The sequence below is a fragment of the Coregonus clupeaformis genome, chromosome 16 (genome assembly GCF_020615455.1).
Source record: "Coregonus clupeaformis isolate EN_2021a chromosome 16, ASM2061545v1, whole genome shotgun sequence".
Lineage (NCBI taxonomy): Eukaryota > Metazoa > Chordata > Actinopteri > Salmoniformes > Salmonidae > Coregonus > Coregonus clupeaformis.
In genome coordinates this window covers 1,511,382-1,533,420 of record NC_059207.1, presented here as the reverse complement: position 1 = coordinate 1,533,420, position 22,039 = coordinate 1,511,382, and the positions used below count along the sequence as shown (strand labels likewise).

At 44.6% G+C, this 22,039-nt stretch overlaps 1 protein-coding gene across 1 annotated transcript in view; it reads right to left on the bottom strand.

Moving 5' to 3' along the window:
- The window catches only part of LOC121558102 (fidgetin-like), a 39,574-nt gene extending 21,054 nt beyond the window's left edge, over positions 1-18,520 (bottom strand). Inside the window, exons 1-2 of the mRNA XM_045225837.1 lie at positions 18,367-18,520; positions 17,533-17,563 (exon numbers count right to left, since the gene is read on the bottom strand). Of these exons, the coding sequence (XP_045081772.1) occupies positions 17,533-17,563; positions 18,367-18,480 (145 nt within the window). The 5' untranslated portion in view covers positions 18,481-18,520. The remainder of the gene's footprint in view (positions 1-17,532; positions 17,564-18,366) is intronic.
- Positions 18,521-22,039: the final 3,519 nt, after the last annotated feature.

Below are 22,039 nucleotides of genomic sequence, written 5' to 3'. Positions count from 1 at the left end.
TGATTGAGTGTGTGGACAGGTGTCTTTTATACAGGTAGCGAGTTCAAACAGGTGCAGTTAATACAGGTAATGAGTGGAGAACAGGAGGGCTTCTTAAAGAAAAACTAACAGGTCTGTGAGAGCCGGAATTCTTACTGGTTGGTAGGTGATCAAATACTTATGTCATGCAATAACATGCAAATTAATTACTTAAAAATCATACAATGTGATTTTCTGGATTTTTGTTTTAGATTCCGTCTCTCACAGTTGAAGTGTACCTATCATAAAAATGACAGACCTCTACATGCTTTGTAAGTAGGAAAACCTGCAAAATCGGCAGTGTATCAAATACTTGTTCTCCCCACTGTACATAGGGCAGCAGTCTCTAAGGTGCAAGGTAGAGTACCGGGTGAGCAAGCCTCGCTGGGCTAGCATGTTGTAATTCACTACAGGTACCTGTGTGAGCTGGAGGATGGAGCAACATGCTAGCCCAGCTAGCCTAGCTCATACATGTACCTGTAGTGAAATACAACATGCTAGCCTAGCTAGCCTAGCTCACACAGGTAACTGTAGTGAATTACAACATGTTAGCCCAGCTAGCCTAGCTCACACCCAATTACAACATGCTAGCCCAGCTAACCTAGCTCACACCCAATTACAACATCCTAGCCCAGCTAGCCTCGCTCACACAGGTACCTGTAGTGAATGACATATAGGATTGCTAACATTTTGCAATGGGCCTTATTATAGGGGCGGGCCATTTTGAACATTGTATTAAATTACCTATTCAAACATATTCCGAAATTGACTTCAGCCAAGTAAAATGAGGCTATGAGGCAGTGTCCAACATGGGAATCTGTTAAGATTACGTTTGTTTTCTAACCCACAGCACCACACATCACTGAGCCAGCCTGTGTGTGTGTGTGTGTGTGTGTGTGTGTGTGTGTGTGTGTGTGTGTGTGTGTGTGTGTGTGTGTGTGTGTGTGTGTGTGTGTGTGTGTGTGTGTGTGTATTAAGCCTGGGTAAACTACGGCCCCCTCTCCCTGGGGAGCACTTACTCACTCCAAGAAAGCAGAACTGGAGGATGGAGCTAAACAAGGGTTCATTGGCCAAAATATCTCCGCTCTCCACACACACACACACAAACACTTTCCTGTAAGCAATATCCCCTGAAGCACTCATCCACTGAGAATAGCCAAACAGTGGTGGAGCGAAGAAAAGATAGAGAGAAAGAATGGAAAAAGAGATAAACGAGTCTAGAAGCTGGACTAGGTCCAGGGGAGCAGGGGAACAAACCACAGCCTGCCTCTACGACCACTTCTTACTGCGTCCGTAACATGTCAACCTAATGGCATGAACATGCAGCCAATTGATTTGTAAACCAATAGGCCTGTCCCTCTTGCACATTCAGATTACTTAGTTCACTGGTTCAGCACTGAATTAATAGTCTTCGGCAACACTCACTCTGACCACAGAGATGGTACTGGGAGGGTACATGAGGGTAAAAGGGGAGGGAATATGCATATCTTCATGTTTATAGATTGCTCATGTACATTAATCAGACATAGACTAATTCAAATGCACACAAGTATGTAGATAACCCATTCCATGTCAAATTAACGTTATTTTTCTTTTAATCAAAATAATTATTTGACTGCTAACCATATAGTAATCTATGTGATGTTTAATGCAAGCTAGGGATATTTGACAATCTGAAAGATATGTTGTGGAAAACAACAATCCCAGGACTGAAGTAATAATCATCTTAGGTTATCTACAACTGATGGAGTGTGGTTGATGATTGATGTGGCCACACACGGACACTAAGCTCTACATCTGATCTCTATAAAATACAACAGTAAAATATCTCTCCCTGACCACCAGCACAATACATAGGCCTTCAACTACAGTTGCGAGTGGTGAGAATAATTTCATATTATCCACAGTCTGAGCACATTTCACTCATGTCTGTGTTCAAGTGAATCGCCATGACAATCCCTTTATCTACAAAGGCACTGTAGTCCATATTGGACAATGCTGCTATTATGGTCCGTTGAAGTCCGTCTCCCCCAAGCTACACAGTCATCTCTTTTTTCACTAACATCTCCACACTGACTCCTCTGTCTCACTGTTAAGTGGGGAAACATTCATTTGCAACACTCGAAGACATGAGAGAGACTAAGATTGATTTGCCTTAGGTGAACTATAAGCTTACTCTCAAATGACTCCACCAGTGAACCCCAAATTACAGTAGTAAGGAATAGATGTAGTCGTTATCGCGTTATTCAGGTGTGGCCTAATAATCAAGAGATTGCAAAAGCAGATACATGGTACTGTCACTTCATGCATGTACGCATGCACGCACACACAATGAAAGACCTACTTACAGATAACACTCAACTATTATAAAATCCTAATATACATACATTTTCCCTCATGTTAGGATCATTTCACACCCCTGTAATCGTTAGGGGGAGGGCTGGAGAAATACGGCATTATGAGCATTGTGCCTGGGACACCACAATGGGCATACAGATTACAGAAACATGCCGTTTAGCAGGTAGATATCTCAGAGCTTAACGCTATCTCAGCTAGATTAACAATGTCCATATATATGCAGTCGCCGAAACAGCTTATAGCAATTCAAAGGAGAGTGTCTTAATTGTGCTAACAGAACAGCACATAACCATATTGATAATGATTCTATTGAAATCAGACTACCTTACGGTAAATGTGTAATATCTGGAAATCTACACAGTTATGGTACAGTAGCTAACTGTGTGTCTTGTCTGTTGACCCTCATCTTACCAATCTGATGTCTTAACCAACCCAGTATGTAATGTGCTACTAATGAACGAGCAGGCCCATTGGCAGGCAGGCGGGCAGCTCTAATTCTCCTTCACAGGCGATCATGTTGCAGCGGAGAGCCAGATCAATACCATTTGCTCGACACACGGGAGGACTGGAATCCATAAAAGCACTTTTATTGAGTAATTAAACACCCATTACAGTCCCGGGCAGCCAAACAATAAATTTGATAAGCCTCTAAGACGCAGATCCACAGTGGTGATTAATACCCGGGTGAATGCATGGCCAGGATGACATAAAGGCCCTAGACTAGATGACATTATGCTAAGGCCTATAGCCTAGCAAGCTAATACTGGACTGAATACAGGACTGGACTGCCTTCCAAGGGAGCAGGGATTCTAATGCTTACAGAACAAATTCAAGGGTGTGGTACTGTATCCAGCTAGCACAGAACATTCCCGTAACATTCCCTAAAGGTTCTCCTTTGGTTTTCCTACAACGTTCTTGGAACCAAAATGTGTTAGCTGGGTAAATGATGTAAATGTAAATGTAGTACCTTCTAAAGGTTATGTCTGTTAGGGATATTCGGCTATTACAATTATTAGTGGAAAATGCTGGGGAAAGGTGTTCTGTAGCAAATAACTGAGTTACATTGTAAAATTCATGAAAAGAGAGGGATGACTGACATTGGCACAGGAGATAGACAAAAATTGATCAGTTGAAATGTTGCTGTATCACTAGCTTCAATAAAACCCATTTTGAGCAGCAAACAGTAAGTGAACCTTTGCTTTCTTAACAATACATTGTGAATTTGATGTGGTGCTTTGAATTACAACCATAAAACTGTCACCTCTAGATAGCTCTAAAATGACAAATATGTCCGACCCTAAGGTAAATGTACAGTTACCAGTTAGTGATGGGTGAAAAAATCAATCCAGTTACATATTCTTTTTGATGATATTTCATATCGTATCGTTTTGACAATATTGCAATATTATTTTTGCGCTAGTTGGCTGTACCTGCACCAAAACTCCAGTATTTTTCCTTTATAGCTTGTTCTCCATCTTCTTTTTAAATAGTGAGCCAACATGTTTTCAGCACTTTTATTTCCCTGACTGATCATAACTAGTTTACTCATGTTCTCTCTTCTCTCTCTGCAGCAGACATATGAAGAGCAATATGTTTAAAACATCCAATTGCAATAAAATCACAGTATCAAAACGCAATACATATAGAATTGTGAGAATCACAATACATATTGTATCGGCACCTAAGTATCGTGATAATATTGTATCGTGAGGTCCCTGGCAATTCCCAGCCCTATCTATTACCACTTCAAAAATACTCACACCACTTTTCATAATATTGCAAACAATATTTTATTCCTTTCATACGGCCCACTGCAGTTATTTTTCACATTTTTAAGGACCCATTCTACACTTTCACAACTCGCCAAAATACCCACAATCCCGCCCTTGTTGGAGAGAGTTTAGCCTTGTTGCGCCAACAATATGGAGTCTGGGTAATTCTTCTTAAATATGAATGGTCCATTCAGCCGGCTCAATGGACTCTGCTGGCAATACCCCCCTTTTCCATCCTGACAACAATATTCAGCTCAGCGCTCTTGGCAGTTTCCCGGCCTAAGTAACAAAAGAGGAACTCGAATCCGTCGCTGACGGTTTCAAAAGCATTAAGCCTTCAGTGAAACGCCTAGTTCTTGGAGAAAGCAAAGTGATTTGATAACAATGGACAAATCATACAGTGGTTTATGAGCTTTGCAGGATACAATGGCACTCCTTTTTCCAAAGCACACATTAGTAATCATGTCATTGAGACCCCCCAGGCCTCTCATTGGCCTGGAGGAGTGTGGAGAACAGGATTAATGTGTCAACCGGGTGGAGGATGGAATTTGGCCAAGTCTCTCAATTCAACACTCTTTCTAAATGTGATGAGGTTGTTTTGACATACCCACTCTAAGAACAGAAACACACACAAGAAGAACACACACACACACACTGATTTTAGCATGTTTTCTATCATTTTCTATCAATAAGACTAAAACAAGGGAGTGGTGAGTTAAAAGTGTAAGAGGATATATTTTCTACTTGAGAAAAACATGTCAAACAAAACCTTTTCAAAATAATGGAAGCAAGTGAATCGGTTGGGTTTTAAAAAATCTGCCTCTTTGACCCAAAACAACTCCCACGACTGATGCACACCCACTCAAAAGTCAATACCACGCGTGTATCTGCCTATATGGATAATGTATGAAACCAGGTTGAGGAGCTCAGAGCTGCATCTCATTACCCAGCGCATACCATCATTAGCAGAGTCTACATTCTCCATGCAGCCAAACCCTGCACCCGACACCCTACTGCTACACACACACACACACACACACACACACTGATAGACTCTAACACACAAATAGGCACGCACACCCACAAAGACACAAACATGCTTGCATACACATTGCCACACACAGACACACACCCTTCTCCACAGGTCCCCCGCAGATCAACCTGATTATGCACACGCTTCTGCTGGACGCGGCACTTTACAAAACACTCCTCTCCTCCGTCCTCGCTGTCTGTTTCTCTCCCCTCCCTCCCGGAGAGAGGCCACAGGCTGCCGTGCTGGCCGTGCCGCACACACAAACACACACACACAAACCCAGCCAGCCCAGCCACTCAAGGTCCTTTGTGCCATCCCCTGGCATCCTGCCAAGCTGTCAGACACACACACACACACACTCTGCGGAGAGAGGGGCTGGGTGAAGGAAAATGCCAGGCAGGGACTTACTTGACCGCGGCTGACAAGAGAGAGAGAGAGAGAGAGAGAGAGAGAGAGAGAGAGATATCGTGCGATTCTCCAATGATCGTCTGCCTAATCAAGCCGTACACCATCCGAGACGCAGAGAGTAGGTTATAGGATCAGATCACAGGCAGAAGAGAGATGAGAGATGACTCAATTCTCTCTCTCTCTCTCTCTCTCTCTCTCTCTCTCTCTCTCTCTCTCTCTCTCTGCTGCTGTCTTTTTCTCTCCCCCCAGCAGCCCTGAAAAAAGCAGTCATCGTTTAATAACTGGTTCCATCATCAGGCAAATGAACGCGAGGCCGCTCCGCATATCAATGCACCGTTTAACTCAGATGTCCATATCAATAACTTAATTAGAATCGCAGAAGGTCTCATTTGAAAATACAATGTACAGGATAAGCCGTGTTCTATTGTGGATCTAACGAAGCCGAATATCCGGTAACGGGACGTTAGCTTTAATAAGTCTTTAGCATATTTAACTTTTCCCATCATCTCGGTAGAATGTGTTAATATCTATGAGAGAATCTTAGCCATGGGTAGTACGGAGAGATTGAGCAGGAGAGAAGCCACGTGGGGTGAGAAATAACTGATTAAAATTCTGAATGGGCAGTGAAAAAAAGAGAGAGAAAAAATCCATAGCTTCGATTTGATTAAACCTATGAAAATGGTGCATTACATAAAAAACAGGGGAACTTCAAACACTTTGAGCACTTGCCATGCACAGGGAAGATATTATTTTAATTCCTGTATTCACACCAACTCTGGATGAAGAAACAGTGCGTTGTTCCCGAGATGTGTGCTGTCGGTCTCAGTGTTCACAGATGAGTATAGTTGCTTGATGGGTAAAGTGTTTTAAACGGTAGTTGGTCGTTAGTGGACCGTTGTCTGAGACTGCTTCTCCTTCCAGGCCCCACCACTCCTTTACTACTCTACTAATTTAATGGAGGCATACATTTTGAATGATGGGGGAAAAACTAAATAAAAAGATTTTACAATAATGGGGCCCACTCAAAATAGTATACTCAAAATACTAAATAGGCTAATGAATACAAAGTGTTGACTATCGTCAGCATAATGAGAACATCCATGCATACAAAGAAGGCATCCCTCCTCTTATCACTGGGTATGTGGTGATACCTAAAGTACAGTGCCTTCAGAAAGTATTCATACCCCTTGACTTATTCCACATTCTGTTGTGTAACAGCCTGAATTCAATATGGATCAAATTTGTTCATGCATTTACACACAATACCCATAATGACAAAGTGAAAATATGTTTATTGAAAACTAAATACAGAAATATTTGATTTACATAAGTATTCACACCCCTGAGTCAATACTTTGTAAAAACACCTTTTGGCAGCGATTACAGCTGTGAGTCTTTCTAGTTAAGTCTCTAAGAGCTTTCCACACTTGGCTTGTGCAACATTTCCCATTATTCTTTTCAAAATTCTTCAAGCTCTGTCAAATTGGTTGTTGGTCATTGCTAGACAACCGTTTTCAGGTCTTGCCATAGATTTTCAAGTAGATTTACGTCAAAACTGTAACTAGGCCACTCAGGAACATCCACTATCTTCTTGGTAAGCAACTCCAGTGTAGATTTGGCCTTGTGTTTTAGGTTATTGTCCTGCTGAAAGGTGAATTAATCTCTCAGTGTCTGGTGGAAAGCAGAATGAACCAGGTTTTCCTCTAGGATTTTGCCTGTGCTTAGCTCCATTCAGTTTCTTTTTTTTGTCCTGAAAAACTCCCCAGTCCTTGACGATTACAAGAACACCCTTAACATGATGCAGGCACCACTATGCTTGAAAATATGGAGAGTGTTACTCAGTAATGTGTTGTCTTGGATTTGCCCCAAACATAACACTTTGTATTCAGGACAAAAAGGGAATTGCTTTGTCAATTCTTTTGCAGCATTACTTTAGTGTCTTGTCGCAAACAGGATGCATGTTTGGGAATATTTGTATTCTGTACAGGCTTCCTTCTTTTCACACTGTCAATTAGTTTAGTGTTGTTGAGTAACTAAAATGTTGTTTATCCATCCTCAGTTTTCTCCTATCACAGCCATTAAACTCTGTAAGTATTTTAAAGTCACCATTGGCCTCATGGTGAAATTCCTGAGCAGTTTCCTTCCTCTCCGGTAACTGAGTTAGGAAGGACGCCTGTATCTTTGTAGTGACTGGGGGTATTGATACACCATCCAAAGTGGAATTAATAACTTCACCATGCTAAAAGAGATATTTAATGTCTGCTTTTTTTTAACTCATCTACCAATAGGTGCCCTTCTTTGCGAGGCATTGGAAAACCTCCCATGTCTTTGTGGTTGAATCTGTGTTTGAAATTCACTGCTCGACTAAGGGACCTTACAGATGATTGCATATGGGGTACAGATATGAGGTAGTTAAAAAAGAGTGACTCCATGCAACTTATTATGTGACTTGTTAAGCACATTTTTACTCCTGAACTAATTTAGGCTTGCTATAACAAAGGGTTTGAATACTTATTGACTCAAGACATTTCAGCTTTTCATTTTTTATTAATTTGTAAAAATGTCAAAAAACATAATTCCACTTTGACATTATGGGGTATTGTGTGTGGGCCAGTGACAACAAATCTCAATTTAATTCATTTTAAATTCAGGCTGTTACACAACAACATTTAGAAAAAGTAAAATGGGTTTGAATACTTTCTGAAGGCATTGTATATCTGCTCCTAGCCCAGATACAGTAACAAGTATTACAGTACTAAACCAGATATTGTATATCAGGAGACCTCTTTCTCTCCTAAACCCTCACAAGACACAGGGCTGTCAGCACTCAGAATGATAACAGCATGACAACAGTCTGAGGGAGGGGAAGAACAAACGGATCACTGTTCAAATGGCTAGAGGAAGGATTTAGCCGTTTGTCTCTGGGACTATCATACTTTCCAAAAGAATGCCTTTGCCCATACACTGTCATTCAGAGGAACACCAAACACAAAAAAACATCTAATCAGACAGCCGGAGCTGACAGACTGATCCAAAAGAAATGGAGGAGGACCAGGAGGAGGAGGAGGAGGAGGAGGATGAGGATGAGGATGAGGATGAGGATGAGGATGAGGAGGAGAAGAGCGAGGAGGGGGAGGCTGGATGTCAAGGATTTACGGATTGGCGGCCGTTCATCTTCGTCTCACGGACAGTATAGCAACAGACAGTTGCCTCCCGTTTCCAGCACTGTGTGCAGCTCTAACTTAGATCACTGAGAGAGTTGTCAGCACACACAGAGAGACACGCACAAGGACAACATAGCCAGCTGCCACAAGTCCAGGGACTAGTCTTTGGGGATAGAGAGAGAGAGAGAGAGAGAGAGAGAGAGAGAGAGAGAGAGAGAGAGAGAGAGAGAGAGAGAGAGAGAGAGAGAGAGAGAGAGAGAGAGAGAGAGAGAGAGAGAGAGAGAGAGAGAGAGAGAGAGAGAGAGAGAGAGAGAGAGAGAGAGAGAGAGAGAGAGAGAGAGAGAGAGAGAGAGATGCTAATATTAATATTAATCTATATACTAAGGTATAAAACAACAAGCAAAAATATAGTGAGAGGGATTTGAGAGAGAGGGGTTTGAGTGAGCTGAAACGGGGAGAGTACAAAAGACAACACTTAACATATTTGCTAAAAGATGACAACCCTGCCTAGATCTCATTTGAAGCCTTTGTCAGGAGCGGCAGACGAGAGAAGTCCACTGATATTTGCTAGTGAGAGCGTCTGACAAATGTCTCTTTCTTTAACATTACAAGGAAAATATCTACATACATCCTCCTCAGCAGTAATTCCCCAGGGTTCAGTATATGCAAGGGAGTAATTTTGGAACGTAAAGAGAGAGGGCTTTAATGGTAAACATTACAGATGGATAGAAACTGTCAGGCAAATTCCTGTCTTTAGTCCCACAGGGAATAGTCCAGCTAGCCTTAACACCAAACCGCTCTCTGTATTCATTCTGAGTCAGAGGGAAAATCACTAGCTAGATAAACAAAGACATCGCGAGGAGACTGTTATATATTAGTGTCTCTGTTTGTAAAGACCATTTTCTTTAACCCTCTCTAATATATCTATTATCCTCTTCATTATCTCCTTGAGCAACTATTACAGCGCTTCTGACAATGTAACGATCCCGGCAGTCTGAGTCGGGTCCTGTCTGTGGACTAGTTTTTTCTGCTCGTGATCTCCAGTTTCCCGAGGGTTCTGGAACGCTCCGGGGAGCTCTCTTGATTTCCGCACCTGCATCCCATCAGCAATCTGCACACCTGGTCCTGATCATCACCCTTCTTAGGCTCTGGCCTAACATCCATTCCCTGCCGGATCGTTAGCCATGAACAGTAGGTTTACCAGAGTATCAGTCTTAGAGCCTAGCGTTAGTTTTGTTGTTTTTGCACCTTGTTGGTTTGTTGCTTACTTACCCCCGTTTTGTTCCATCTGCAGTCACCCGTCCGGAACCTTCATCCAACCTCTGCCTGGTGGTCGGCGGCTGCCGACCCAGGATGGGATCCACCACTGCACCCCCAACAACTAATCAACGCCGCCCGCTCTGTTCCCTGGAGTATTCAGCATCACTCTTGAATTTGTAAATAAACACTCACCTTCGTTTCAACTTACCTTGTCCTGGTCTGCTTCTGGGTTCTGGCTTAGCAACTCGTGACAGAACGATCCGGCCAGTAATGAACCCAGCGGACCTGGACTCTGTTCGCCATGCCATTACCCAGCAGGAGAAGATGTTGGGCCATCATAGCACGGTACTACAGGGGATCGCGTTGTCAGTTCGGAACCTTTCTACCGGTCTGACGGAGGTCCAGAACCAACGCAAGTTTCCGGTGGAGGATCCACTACCGGTTTCACCCATCTCGCCTGCCGCTTCTGGAGCTGTGTCCTTCCGTGAGCCCAAGGTTCCGACGCCGGATAAATGTGAGGGGGAGCTGGGAAGATGCCGTTCCTTCCTTATGCAGTGTGGATTAGTGTTCGATCTACAGCCCTACTCTTATGCCACAGACAAGGCTAGGATAGCCTTTATGATTGAGTTGCTGCGTGGTCGAGCGCTGGAGTGGGCTTCAGCCGTTTGGGAACGACAGGATCCCCGCATGGCTTCATACCAGGGGTTCACGGCCGAGATGAGGAAGCTCTTCGACCATTCCGTCCGAGGGAGGGACGCAGCTAGGCGCCTGTTTTCGCTTCGCCAAGGAACTCGCAGCGTGGCCGACTTCGTGATCGAGTTCAAGACGTTGGCTGTGGAGAGTGGGTGGAATGAGGAGTCTCTGCAAGCGGCCTTTTACCAGGGTTTGTCGGAGCAGCTCAAGGATGAGTTGATCTCCTATCCGGAGCCTAGTGACCTGGACAGCTTGGTAGCCTTGTCTATTCGGGTGGATAATCGAGTCCGAGAGCGAAGGAGGGAGAAGCAATGGGTTCCGTCCAACCGATCAGCTTCTCAGGTTCCAGTCGGGTCGTCAAACTGCGCGGCTCGCTAAAGTTGGGAGGACTTTTAGCGAGCCAGTTTCGACCTCTCAATACCTCTGTCAGACCCCGTTTCCCGGCTACCCTTATGAACAGGAATCAGAGCTTAGCGATTAACGCTTTATCGATTCAGGTGCCGATGGAAGCTTTCTAGATGCCGAGTTGGTGGAACAGCTGGGGCTTTCCAAGGAGCAATTGCCGGAAGCCATTGAAGCTACCACTCTGGACGGCAGTAGTCTGGCACGTATCACGATGAGGACTGAACCGGTTAAGATGCTGTTGTCGGGGAATCATTCTGAGATGATTTCATTCTTCATTCTGCCGTCTTCCCATGTTCCTCTGGTCCTTGGATACCCCTGGCTGAAGGAACACAATCCCACGTTCGATTGGGTGACGGGCAAGGTAACGAGTTGGAGCCTTGATTGTCATGCTAACTGTCTCAAGACTGCCTGTCCCCATTCGGTTCCCAGTCAGGTGATTGAGGCTAAACCCCCAGATTTGTCCCTGGTTCCCGAGACATATCACGATTTGGGGGAAGTTTTCAGTAAGCAGAAGGCTCTGTCACTCCCTCCCCACCGACCATATGATTGTGCCATCAACCTGTTCCCTGGAGCTGTCTACCCCAAGGGAAGGTTATACAGTATCTCCCGACCTGAACGTGAGGCGTTGGAGACCTACATCAAGGAGTCCCTAGCTGCTGGTCTCGTTCGTCCCTCGTCATCACCCCTGGGGGCAGGATTCTTCTTTGTGGGTAAGAAGGATGGCTCTCTTCGACCGTGTATTGATTATCGGGGGTTGAATGACATCACGGTCAAGAACAAGTATCCCCTGCCCTTGATGAGTTCTGCCTTCGACTCCTTACAGGGTGCTACGGTGTTCACCAAGCTAGACCTACGCAATGCGTATCACATGGTCCGGATCAGAGAGGGGGACGAGTGGTTGACGGGTTTCAATACACCGATGGGTCACTTCGAGTATCAGGTGATGCCGTTTGGACTGACCAATGCTCCAGCGGTATTCCAGAGTATGGTGAACGACGTCCTGAGAGATATGATCGGTCTCTTTGTGTTTGTTTACCTGGATGACATTCTGATCTTCTCGAAGGAACCTTCCGACCACGTCCAGCATGTCCGGCAGGTTCTGCAGCGATTGTTGGAGAATCGCCTGTTCGTGAAGGCCGAGAAGTGCGAGTTTCACGCCCACACGACATCCTTTCTCGGGTACATCATCTCCAGGGGAGAGATTAGGATGGACCAGGAGAAGGTTAGAGCGGTTCTGGAATGGGCCCAGCCCGGTACGAGATTGCAGCTCCAGAGATTTTTGGGGTTTGCGAATTTCTACCGCAGATTCATCCGGGATTACAGCCGTGTGGCCGCTCCGTTAACTGCCTTGACTTCCAGTATCAGGACCTTCAAGTGGAATCCGGAGGCGGATCGAGCGTTTCTGGATTTGAAGAGGCGATTCACCAACGCACCGATTCTCTCTCAACCGGACACGGCCCGTCAGTTCGTCGTTGAAGTGGACGCGTCTGATGTGGGAGTTGGCGCCATCCTGTCGCAGCGATGCTCCACGGACAGTAAACTCCATCCCTGCGCCTACTACTCTCGTCGCCTTTCGCCTGCGGAGAGGAATTACGATGTGGGTAACCGGGAGCTTCTCGCGGTGAAACTTGCCTTGGAGGAGTGGCGCCACTGGTTGGAGGGGGCGGAGCAACCGTTTATTGTCTGGACTGACCACAAGAATCTTGCTTACGTGCAATCGGCTAAACGTCTCAACTCCCGTCAGGCCAGGTGGGCGTTGTTTTTCGGACGATTCAAGTTTTCCCTGACGTTCCGACCTGGATCTAAGAACGGCAAGGCGGACGCCTTGTCCCGGATGTTCTCCAAGACGGAGGAGAGTGGGTCCAAGACCGAGACAATTCTCCCCCGGAACTGCGTCGTGGGAGCAGTGATGTGGAAGATTGAGGAGGAGGTGCTGGCGGCCCTTCGGACTCAGCCCGGTCCCGGTAACGGTCCACCCGGTCGGTTGTTTGTGCCTGAGTCGGTTCGTCCTGCTGTCCTCAAATGGTCCCACGCCAGCAAGATGGCTTGTCACCCTGGCGTGGCTCGGACAATGGCGTTTCTTCGCAGACGCTTTTTGGTGGCCTGCCATGGCCGAGGATACTCGGGGTTTTGTTGCTGCCTGTCCAGTGTGTGCGCAGAATAAGAGTACCAATCGGCCCAGCTCTGGACTACTTCACCCCCTTCCTATTCCCCGGCGACCATGGTCGCATCTGGCCCTGGACTTCGTCACTGGGTTGCCCGCTTCTGAGGGGAACACGGTCGTTCTGACTATCGTGGACAGATTCAGCAAGTTCGCCCACTTTGTGCCAATTGCCAAGCTTCCCTCTGCCTCGGAGACGTCCGAGATCCTGGTTAGGGAGGTTTTCAGGGTCCACGGGTTGCCCAGTGATATCGTTTCCGACCGTGGCCCTCAGTTTACCTCTGCTGTCTGGAAGTCCTTCTGTTTGGCCATTGGAGCTACAGTCAGTCTCACATCTGGTTTTCACCCCCAATCCAATGGTCAGGCGGAGAGAGCCAACCAGAAGATGGAAACCACGCTACGCTGCCTGGTCTCTTCCAACCCCACCTCCTGGGTCTCTCAGTTGCCTTGGGTTGAGTATGCCCACAATACTCTCCCTACATCTGCCACTGGGATGTCTCCCTTCCAGTGCCTGTATGGCTACCAACCTCCCTTGTTCCCTTCTCAGGAGAAGGAGCTCTCAGTGCCCTCTGTTCAGGCCCATATTCGTCGTTGCCACCGGACCTGGCATCGGGCCAGAAAGGCACTCCTTAGAGTTTCGGACCGGTATCAGCTCCAGGCGAATCGTCGCCGGATCCCCGCTCCCACCTATACCATCGGAGATAGGGTCTGGTTGGCCACACGGGATCTTCCGTTACGGACTGAGTCTAGGAAGTTGTTACCGGGTTCATTGGTCCGTTTGTGGTGGAGAAGGTGATCAATCCAGTGGCAGTTCGACTCAAACTACCGAGGACGCTCAGAGTCCATCCCACCTTTCATGTCTCCTGCCTCAAGCCTGTTTTCCTCAGTCCTCTGTTGCCTCCTCCGCCTCCTCCTCCTCCTCCTCGGATGATCGGAGGTGGTCCTGCCTACACGGTGCGACGCATCATGGATTCCCGACGGCGGGGCCGGGGTTTCCAGTATCTCGTGGACTGGGAGGGGTATGGTCCTGAAGAGAGGAGTTGGATTCCGCGGCGACAGATCCTAGATGCTGACCTCATCCGTGACTTCTACCGCCTCCATCCTGGCGCTCCGGGGAGTCCGCCCGGTGGCGTTCGTCGGAGGGGGGTACTGTAACGATCCCGGCAGTCTGAGTCGGGTCCTGTCTGTGGACTAGTTTTTTCTGCTCGTGATCTCCAGTTTCCCGAGGGTTCTGGAACGCTCCGGGGAGCTCTCTTGATTTCCGCACCTGCATCCCATCAGCAATCTGCACACCTGGTCCTGATCATCACCCTTCTTAGGCTCTGGCCTAACATCCATTCCCTGCCGGATCGTTAGCCATGAACAGTAGGTTTACCAGAGTATCAGTCTTAGAGCCTAGCGTTAGTTTTGTTGTTTTTGCACCTTGTTGGTTTGTTGCTTACTTACCCCCGTTTTGTTCCATCTGCAGTCACCCGTCCGGAACCTTCATCCAACCTCTGCCTGGTGGTCGGCGGCTGCCGACCCAGGATGGGATCCACCACTGCACCCCCAACAACTAATCAACGCCGCCCGCTCTGTTCCCTGGAGTATTCAGCATCACTCTTGAATTTGTAAATAAACACTCACCTTCGTTTCAACTTACCTTGTCCTGGTCTGCTTCTGGGTTCTGGCTTAGCAACTCGTGACAGACAAAGACATAAAATGACACGTTACGTAGATAATGAGGGGAATCATTGGTGCTGTCAGTTTCATTTTCTAATATAGTAGGGATGTGTAGTGGATAGTGATCTTTAGTGTTTAGATCTTTAGATCTTAGGTCTTTAGTACAACATTACAATACTACTACTATGCGAGAGTGAATGCACACACACACACACACACATACATCCAACACACCTACACACACACACACACACACACACTCCACCCCCCGTCCCACACACACACACACAACTCTCATTACATCAGCAACAGCCAGTATAAATGACATGGGGTATAAGTCACTCTCTGTGCCTGTAGCCTCCACAACTTCCCTCACTCTATCAATTTATCAGGAGAACCACCGGGTGGAAACACACCATTAGGGGACTGCTCAGTGCATACCAACTATCCATCACTACACTAAACAACATAGAACGTCAACTTCCTTATTTAGGAAATAACAAAATGAAATCCAGTAAATATCAGTACAGATAGTTGGCCTGATTTAAAAAAGTAATAAATAGTATTTTATGTGAACACAGGCTTTTGGCTTGACTTATGCGACAAGAGATCATTCATTTGTAGGGGCCCAAACTGAGATATTTTGATTTGCAAACAGGCTCCATGATGTGCGTAATAGAATCGAAAACAGAAAACAGATGTACTGTATAAATCAAGCAAAAGACGTTTGAGAATGAATCAAACAAGAGCATTATAGCAAGGGACATTTTTGCAATGCAACGGCATATCTCAATCTAAACCAGTCTTCACCTTTATTCCAGAGAAATTCATGGCTGTATTAGCCTACACTATAACAAGCTGCATTATGTGGGCTAATCTAATGAAATGAAATATGCCAATAATATTGTCTATTCTATCATTCAGCAAATATACAGTGGATTTTCCATGAAATGAATTAAATAAGTAAAGTAAGGGGGCGGAAAAGGATAGTCAACCAACATATGTGACTAACTACACAATGAACTGTGGTGCATTTCTGAGAGAGAGAGAGAGAGAGAGAGAGAGAGAGAGAGAGAGAGAGAGAGAGAGAGAGAGAGAGAGAGAGAGAGAGAGAGAGAGAGAGAGAGAGAGAGAGAGAGAGAGAGAGAGAGAGAGAGAGAGAGAGAGAGAGAGAGAGAGAGAGAGATGCTAATATTAACATTAATATATATACTAAGGTATAAAACAAAAAGCAAAAATATAGTGACAAATTAACAAAATGTTGATGTTGAAGAAAGTCCTGTTTGTTATTTCTAGGTAACTTAACTTGACTGTAAGAACATACAGAGAAATACAAATTAGAGTTGATGCATAAAATTAAATCTGGCCTACCTTGTGTACATTCCCTAAACAACAAACATAATTTTTTGTGACTTCATAAAAAGTTATTATTGTCCCTTTTGAATTGCACACCTCGCATAATAGTTTGTATGATGCATATGGATCAATGTCACAAAGCCAGTCCAGAAATGGGATAGGCCTAAATCTTCTATGTTCACATATTCAGGAAGAAGTAGAATCACTGTCATACTCATTTAGGATATTTTTGTTTTGATGCAAAACATCTTACTAGTCTTCTATCCATTTTAAATATGTGTCTAATAGCCTAACTAGGCTATATATTTCAATGTTCAATGTTGATAAAGGCCTAATGGTGACAAAGACCGTCTCTTAATGTGCTATTAATAGCTGCTTAACACAGTTAAAAACTGCTTAATAACTGTGGTTTGCCATTTCTGATTAGGTTAATTATCAATTACTATCTATAATTCATATTTGTAGGGTAGGCCTCTGGTATAAGATACATATTTTTATTAAAACACATTACTGATAAATTACTGATACATTTTGATTACATTCCAGATTGTTTGTCACATCATGAGACTAACAAAAGCTAACATTACAGTCTATTCTCCTAATAATTTGATTATACTTTGAACTTTGAACGTTTGAAGATTAGTATAACATGTGTACCGGTATATTGGTTATTATTTAAGCAGACCAATCTATTCTGAATATAGCCTACATAACAAGTGAACTTGGGAGACATTCGTGTTAGCCCAAGCTCAGCGTGTGAAAGGGGTTCTGGTTGCAGCAATTCCGAAAACATATCGGCATCATAATTATGTGCATCCAAAATCAGCACAGACAGACGTCAAGGGTCCGTTTACATTCACCGCGACCATCTGATGCGAGGAATATTCCATTAGGTATAATATACTAATCATTTGTTTTCCGAGAGTGGCAACAATTCGGCCTAGATAGAGAATGATGCAAAATGATTTTGATTTTCTAATCGTCTTAACTTGGATAAAAGCCTGAGGATGATAGGCCTAATAGCATGGAAAAATCATCATGTAGGCCTACATTGCTAAACTCTCACAAAACAATGTACACGCATGCAAAATATATACATTATACATCAGTAATATTTCCTATGTCATTATTTTAAAGAAACTGACACAAAACGCATGCTTGAAAACAACCACGGCCAAAACAACCACAACTTAAAAATAACAACAACAGTTAATAAAATGAAAGATTGGAAAAAGAACCTACCATAGACGCTGCTGCTACTGATCATTTCTCGCTGCGAATAACGGGGAACAAGAGGGGAGAGCATTGGAATTGGAATTTGGACGAGGAGGAATTCCAAAGGTTGTTTTAGCCCTTCTAGTCAGGGCTACTCAACACGCATCTAACCTACATGCATACTATTACAGAGAAAGTGGACCCTGGCAGCAAAACGCTGTTAGATAGCGCTGCAGAGGGGGAAGCAGATCATATGATGGTGCACCCACTTGGTTCACACCAGATCATTTGCGCATTGATTGCTGTTATTATGTTATTGAGAAAGTAACATGTGGTGATATCGCTCTAGCCTAATAACAATAAACAAGTTCTAGTATAGGCTACTCTCGTGCTTTAAAAGTAGATGGTGTGTCACAAGAACTGTGACATTGCATCCGCTCATGCGAACGATATGATGCATAGCGATACTTGTTGTATACACCGTATGCATGTATAAAAGTTGGCTACTTTGAAACAATTCAAATATCCGCCCACATGCACTGTCATTCGAACCGAGCAATAGCCCTTGGATAGCCTACATAAGAACACAACATACCCATGCGGTTTTAAGTGACACTAATCCAAAACGCAAATACGCTACTTTACAATCGTAAAACGAACAAACTCGTTGATAAATGCATTGCAAAACCACTAAAACTTGTTTTTAACTGTGAATGGTTAAATCCCGTATGATTATTTGCGTCTCGGAGGGTGGTGGTGTCTTTACGGATAAAGCGCTTGGGTTCCCTGCTGAGGCAAGACTCGCCTAGTATCCGCTACTTTAATTGCGGACATCTCGAATCCAGTTCTGGAAAGGCTTACCTGTATGTGCGACAGGTCGACCTCTGGGGTTAGAGTAACATCGATCCACGGTAGAGTTTGCTGATGAATGGGTGTGCGGTGGGTTAAGCGATGCTGCGTGCGATTTAATACCATTCCAAGTTAGCGCAGGCAACCCTGACCACAGCCACTGCCATGTTGGAATTTCAAACCCTGAAACAGCTGCTTCGGAGACTGACCAGTATGCCTCGCATTGCGCATGCGTCTGGCTGCAAAGACCCGAAATTCAAAGTCCCGCGTAAAGGGGTAATTATGCAAGGTTATTAAGTTGTTATACCAACAGACATCGAGGCAACATTGTATTGGGAAATAAGCAGAAGCTCGTGATTGTGTTCAAGTAAAAGCTACAGTAGCCTATTGTAGGCTATGAGATTGGATCTGTCAAAGCAGATACTTTTAATCTAGAGATTATTTATAATAGCGCGCTGATAAAAAATAAAACAATTGCAAATAAGAAATCAATACCCATTGTCCCATATTTAGAGAAGAATCTCTAAATCAATACCCCCCCACACACACACACACACACACACACACGCACTCATTCCACTAGCCCTAGTGCTGTATCTCCAAATGATATTTATAGCACCAACGTCGAATTATCTATCTGAGTCCTAATTAGAGCTGAACTGTCCCAGTTAGCACACTAATAGAGCTTCAGTAGGGAGATCACATTTATACAAGACATCAAAGATGGAACAACTGTCAGATGAAGTTCAGTGTGTCAAATAGAGGCTCAATTGAAATATCCCAATCATCATGGCTGATATCTTTTATTTATTGACACAATCAAAGTCCTGGTAATTTGATTTGTATACAGTTGAAATGAAGGGAATAAATTAATTTTAAAAATAGTGAGATGTTTGAGATGGTCTACAGTGCTCACACAATAACAGTTGACGACGCTGAGTGCACACTTGCGCGCCGGCACTCACACACGCACATGCACAACGCACACAAACGTGCACAGGTGCGCATGTGTGAGTGTGAGCGCGCGCACACACCTACACACACAAAGAGGTTCAATTGGGAATTATGTTTTAAAGTGCTATAAAACTGTCCCAAAAAGGGGTTGCTATTTCGATGACCATTTTGAAGAGAGAATCGCTTCAATTCCCACTGTATGTTCCCATCTGTTCCACTCTGTTCCCCTTCAATTTAACCCCTGATCACACATGGCCTGGCTGGCTGGCTGGCTGACTGACTAGGGCTGGCTCTATACTGTACGGTTTCACTGGCCTTTTACAAGGACCTCAGGTTTGGCCATCATCAGTTCAGCTTGGAGCTATTCCAAATCCCAGTACTCCAGTTCCCATCACACCTCCCAATACAGGTTCCAATGTAGGTCTACCACCCTGTGGTCCCCAGGTATACCTCCAGACAGTGAAACAGACAGACAGACAGACAGATAGACAGACAGACAGCGAGAGAGATGGAGAGACAGATAGACAGACAGACAGACAGACAAACAGATATACAGATATTTTCCTTGCTAAAAAATAAGAGTGTACAAAACATTAGGAACACCTGCCATAGACTGACCAGGTGAACCCAGGTGAAAGCTATGATCCCTTATTGATGTCACCTGTTAAATCCACTTCAATCAGTGTAGCTGCAGGGGAGGAGACAGGTTAAAGAAGGATTTTCAAGCCTTGAGACAATTGAGACCATTCAGAGAGTGAATGGGCAGGTGCCTTTGAATGGGGTATGGTAGTAGGTGACAGGCGCACAGGTTTGTGTCAAGAACTGCAACACTGCTGGGTTTTTCATGCTCAACAGTTTCCTGTGTGTATCAAGAATGGTCCACCACCCAAAGACATCCAGCCAACTTGACACAACTGTGGGAAGCATTGGAGTCAACATGGGCCAGCATCCCTGTGGAACGCTTTCGACACCCTGTAGAGTCCATGCCCCGGCAAATTGAGTCTGTTCTGAGGGCAAAAGGGGGGGTGCAACTCAATATTAGGAAGGTGTTTCTAATGTTTTGTACACTCACCGTATTTGCATATTTTATTCATATGCTGAGTAAATCTGACCCTTATTTTGTTGCAAAAAAAGACTTGGCATTTTGATAGATTTTCCCCTCCCCAATATGTTGAAACCTGGACTCTAAACTGGACTGAAGCTGATAGGAGGCTCCAGCTGAATGTGAGTCACACTACTGGGAGTGGTACTGCTGTGGTGATAGAAGGTGACGCAACAGAGACAGAGGGCTGAAACAGTAGGAGGGGTTGGGGGCTGAGAACGGAGGGGGTTTGGCTTGCCTTGTGTGTGCCAGCCACCGTGATGGTGTACCTACGTGGCTGTGCGCTCCACACAGCTGCTGACTGGCTTGGAGGTCATTCTGAGATACAGCCACGCTGTGATTCTTGATGGAGGTGTGGGTGTGTAAACACACACTCACACACACAGATGCACAAACACACAAATACACACAAATACACACACACACAGGCACGGACACACACACACACACACACACACACCTTGTGTCCGGCCTTTTGTCCTTGTGTCAGCAGGCAGGACTCATGGAATTATTTGACTTATTTTCTTCCTGTTTAATATCCGCATTTCACATACACTCAGAATTTCTTCCGAATTGTGTTGGTTTCTCTCTGTTTGTGTAATATTTGTGTCCCTTTCTGTTAGATCTACCACGTTATTATTAGTAGTAGGTAATGGTGGAGTACCTAGAGTATTTCAGACATGATGTAGTAAGTACTGTGTAAGCTCCACACATAAATTACCCTTCTGTGGTAGGCAGAATATTTGCATCTAATTTCAAATTGCAGTAAAGACAGCAATTCAGGTGATACTGAATATTCAACGGTAGCATGAAATATTTGACACTAATCTGTAAAATACCACCTAGTGTACGAGTCCCCCAAAGTCATCTATCATTTGGATTTCGTTTTCAAATGAACCACAAGTCCAATTTAAAAGTGAATTTGCAAGAGAGCTCAGTCTGCCACCACCAGCATGGTTCCCTTAGAGTAATGGATAGGCTAGATAGACAGTGTGTGTGTGTGTGTGTGTGTGTGTGTGTGTGTGTGTGTGTGTGTGTGTGTGTGTGTGTGGTGTGTGTGTGTGTGTGTACTGTATGTGTAAGCATGGCCTTGTGGAATTTGAGCAGGCCTAGCTGTGATTTAGCTGCTACATTAATCTAAATAGATTTGAAGTCATTAACCATTTCAGAGTTAATGATGTGGGACTACCACTAATGAGCTATAGCTCTTAATTGAATAGGAGGGGGTGTACAGGGATGCTAAACCCACAGTAGACGTTCACTCCACCCTCCTCATTTTCATCCTACTACACACACACTGTACACACACATGCATGTCATATGTGGTGACGCACGCACACATACACACCCTCGATGTTGACAACGTTTTTCCTTCCCTACACTCACAGAGGTTAGAGAAGGGGTCCCTAGTCACGTGACTGTCTGGATTACAGCCCCTCCGCCCGAGGACTTTGATGTCACCCTTAATCACTTCAAGACCACAAGCTGTACTTTTGTTTTACAGCAATTATAGGAAAAATATCTGTGTTTTTCATCCTGAAAATGAAAAGAAAAACATTGTCTGGTGTCACATTATGATTGGATTATGCATTATTTAGTAGGCCACTGAAGTGCCGGATCCAAAAACAT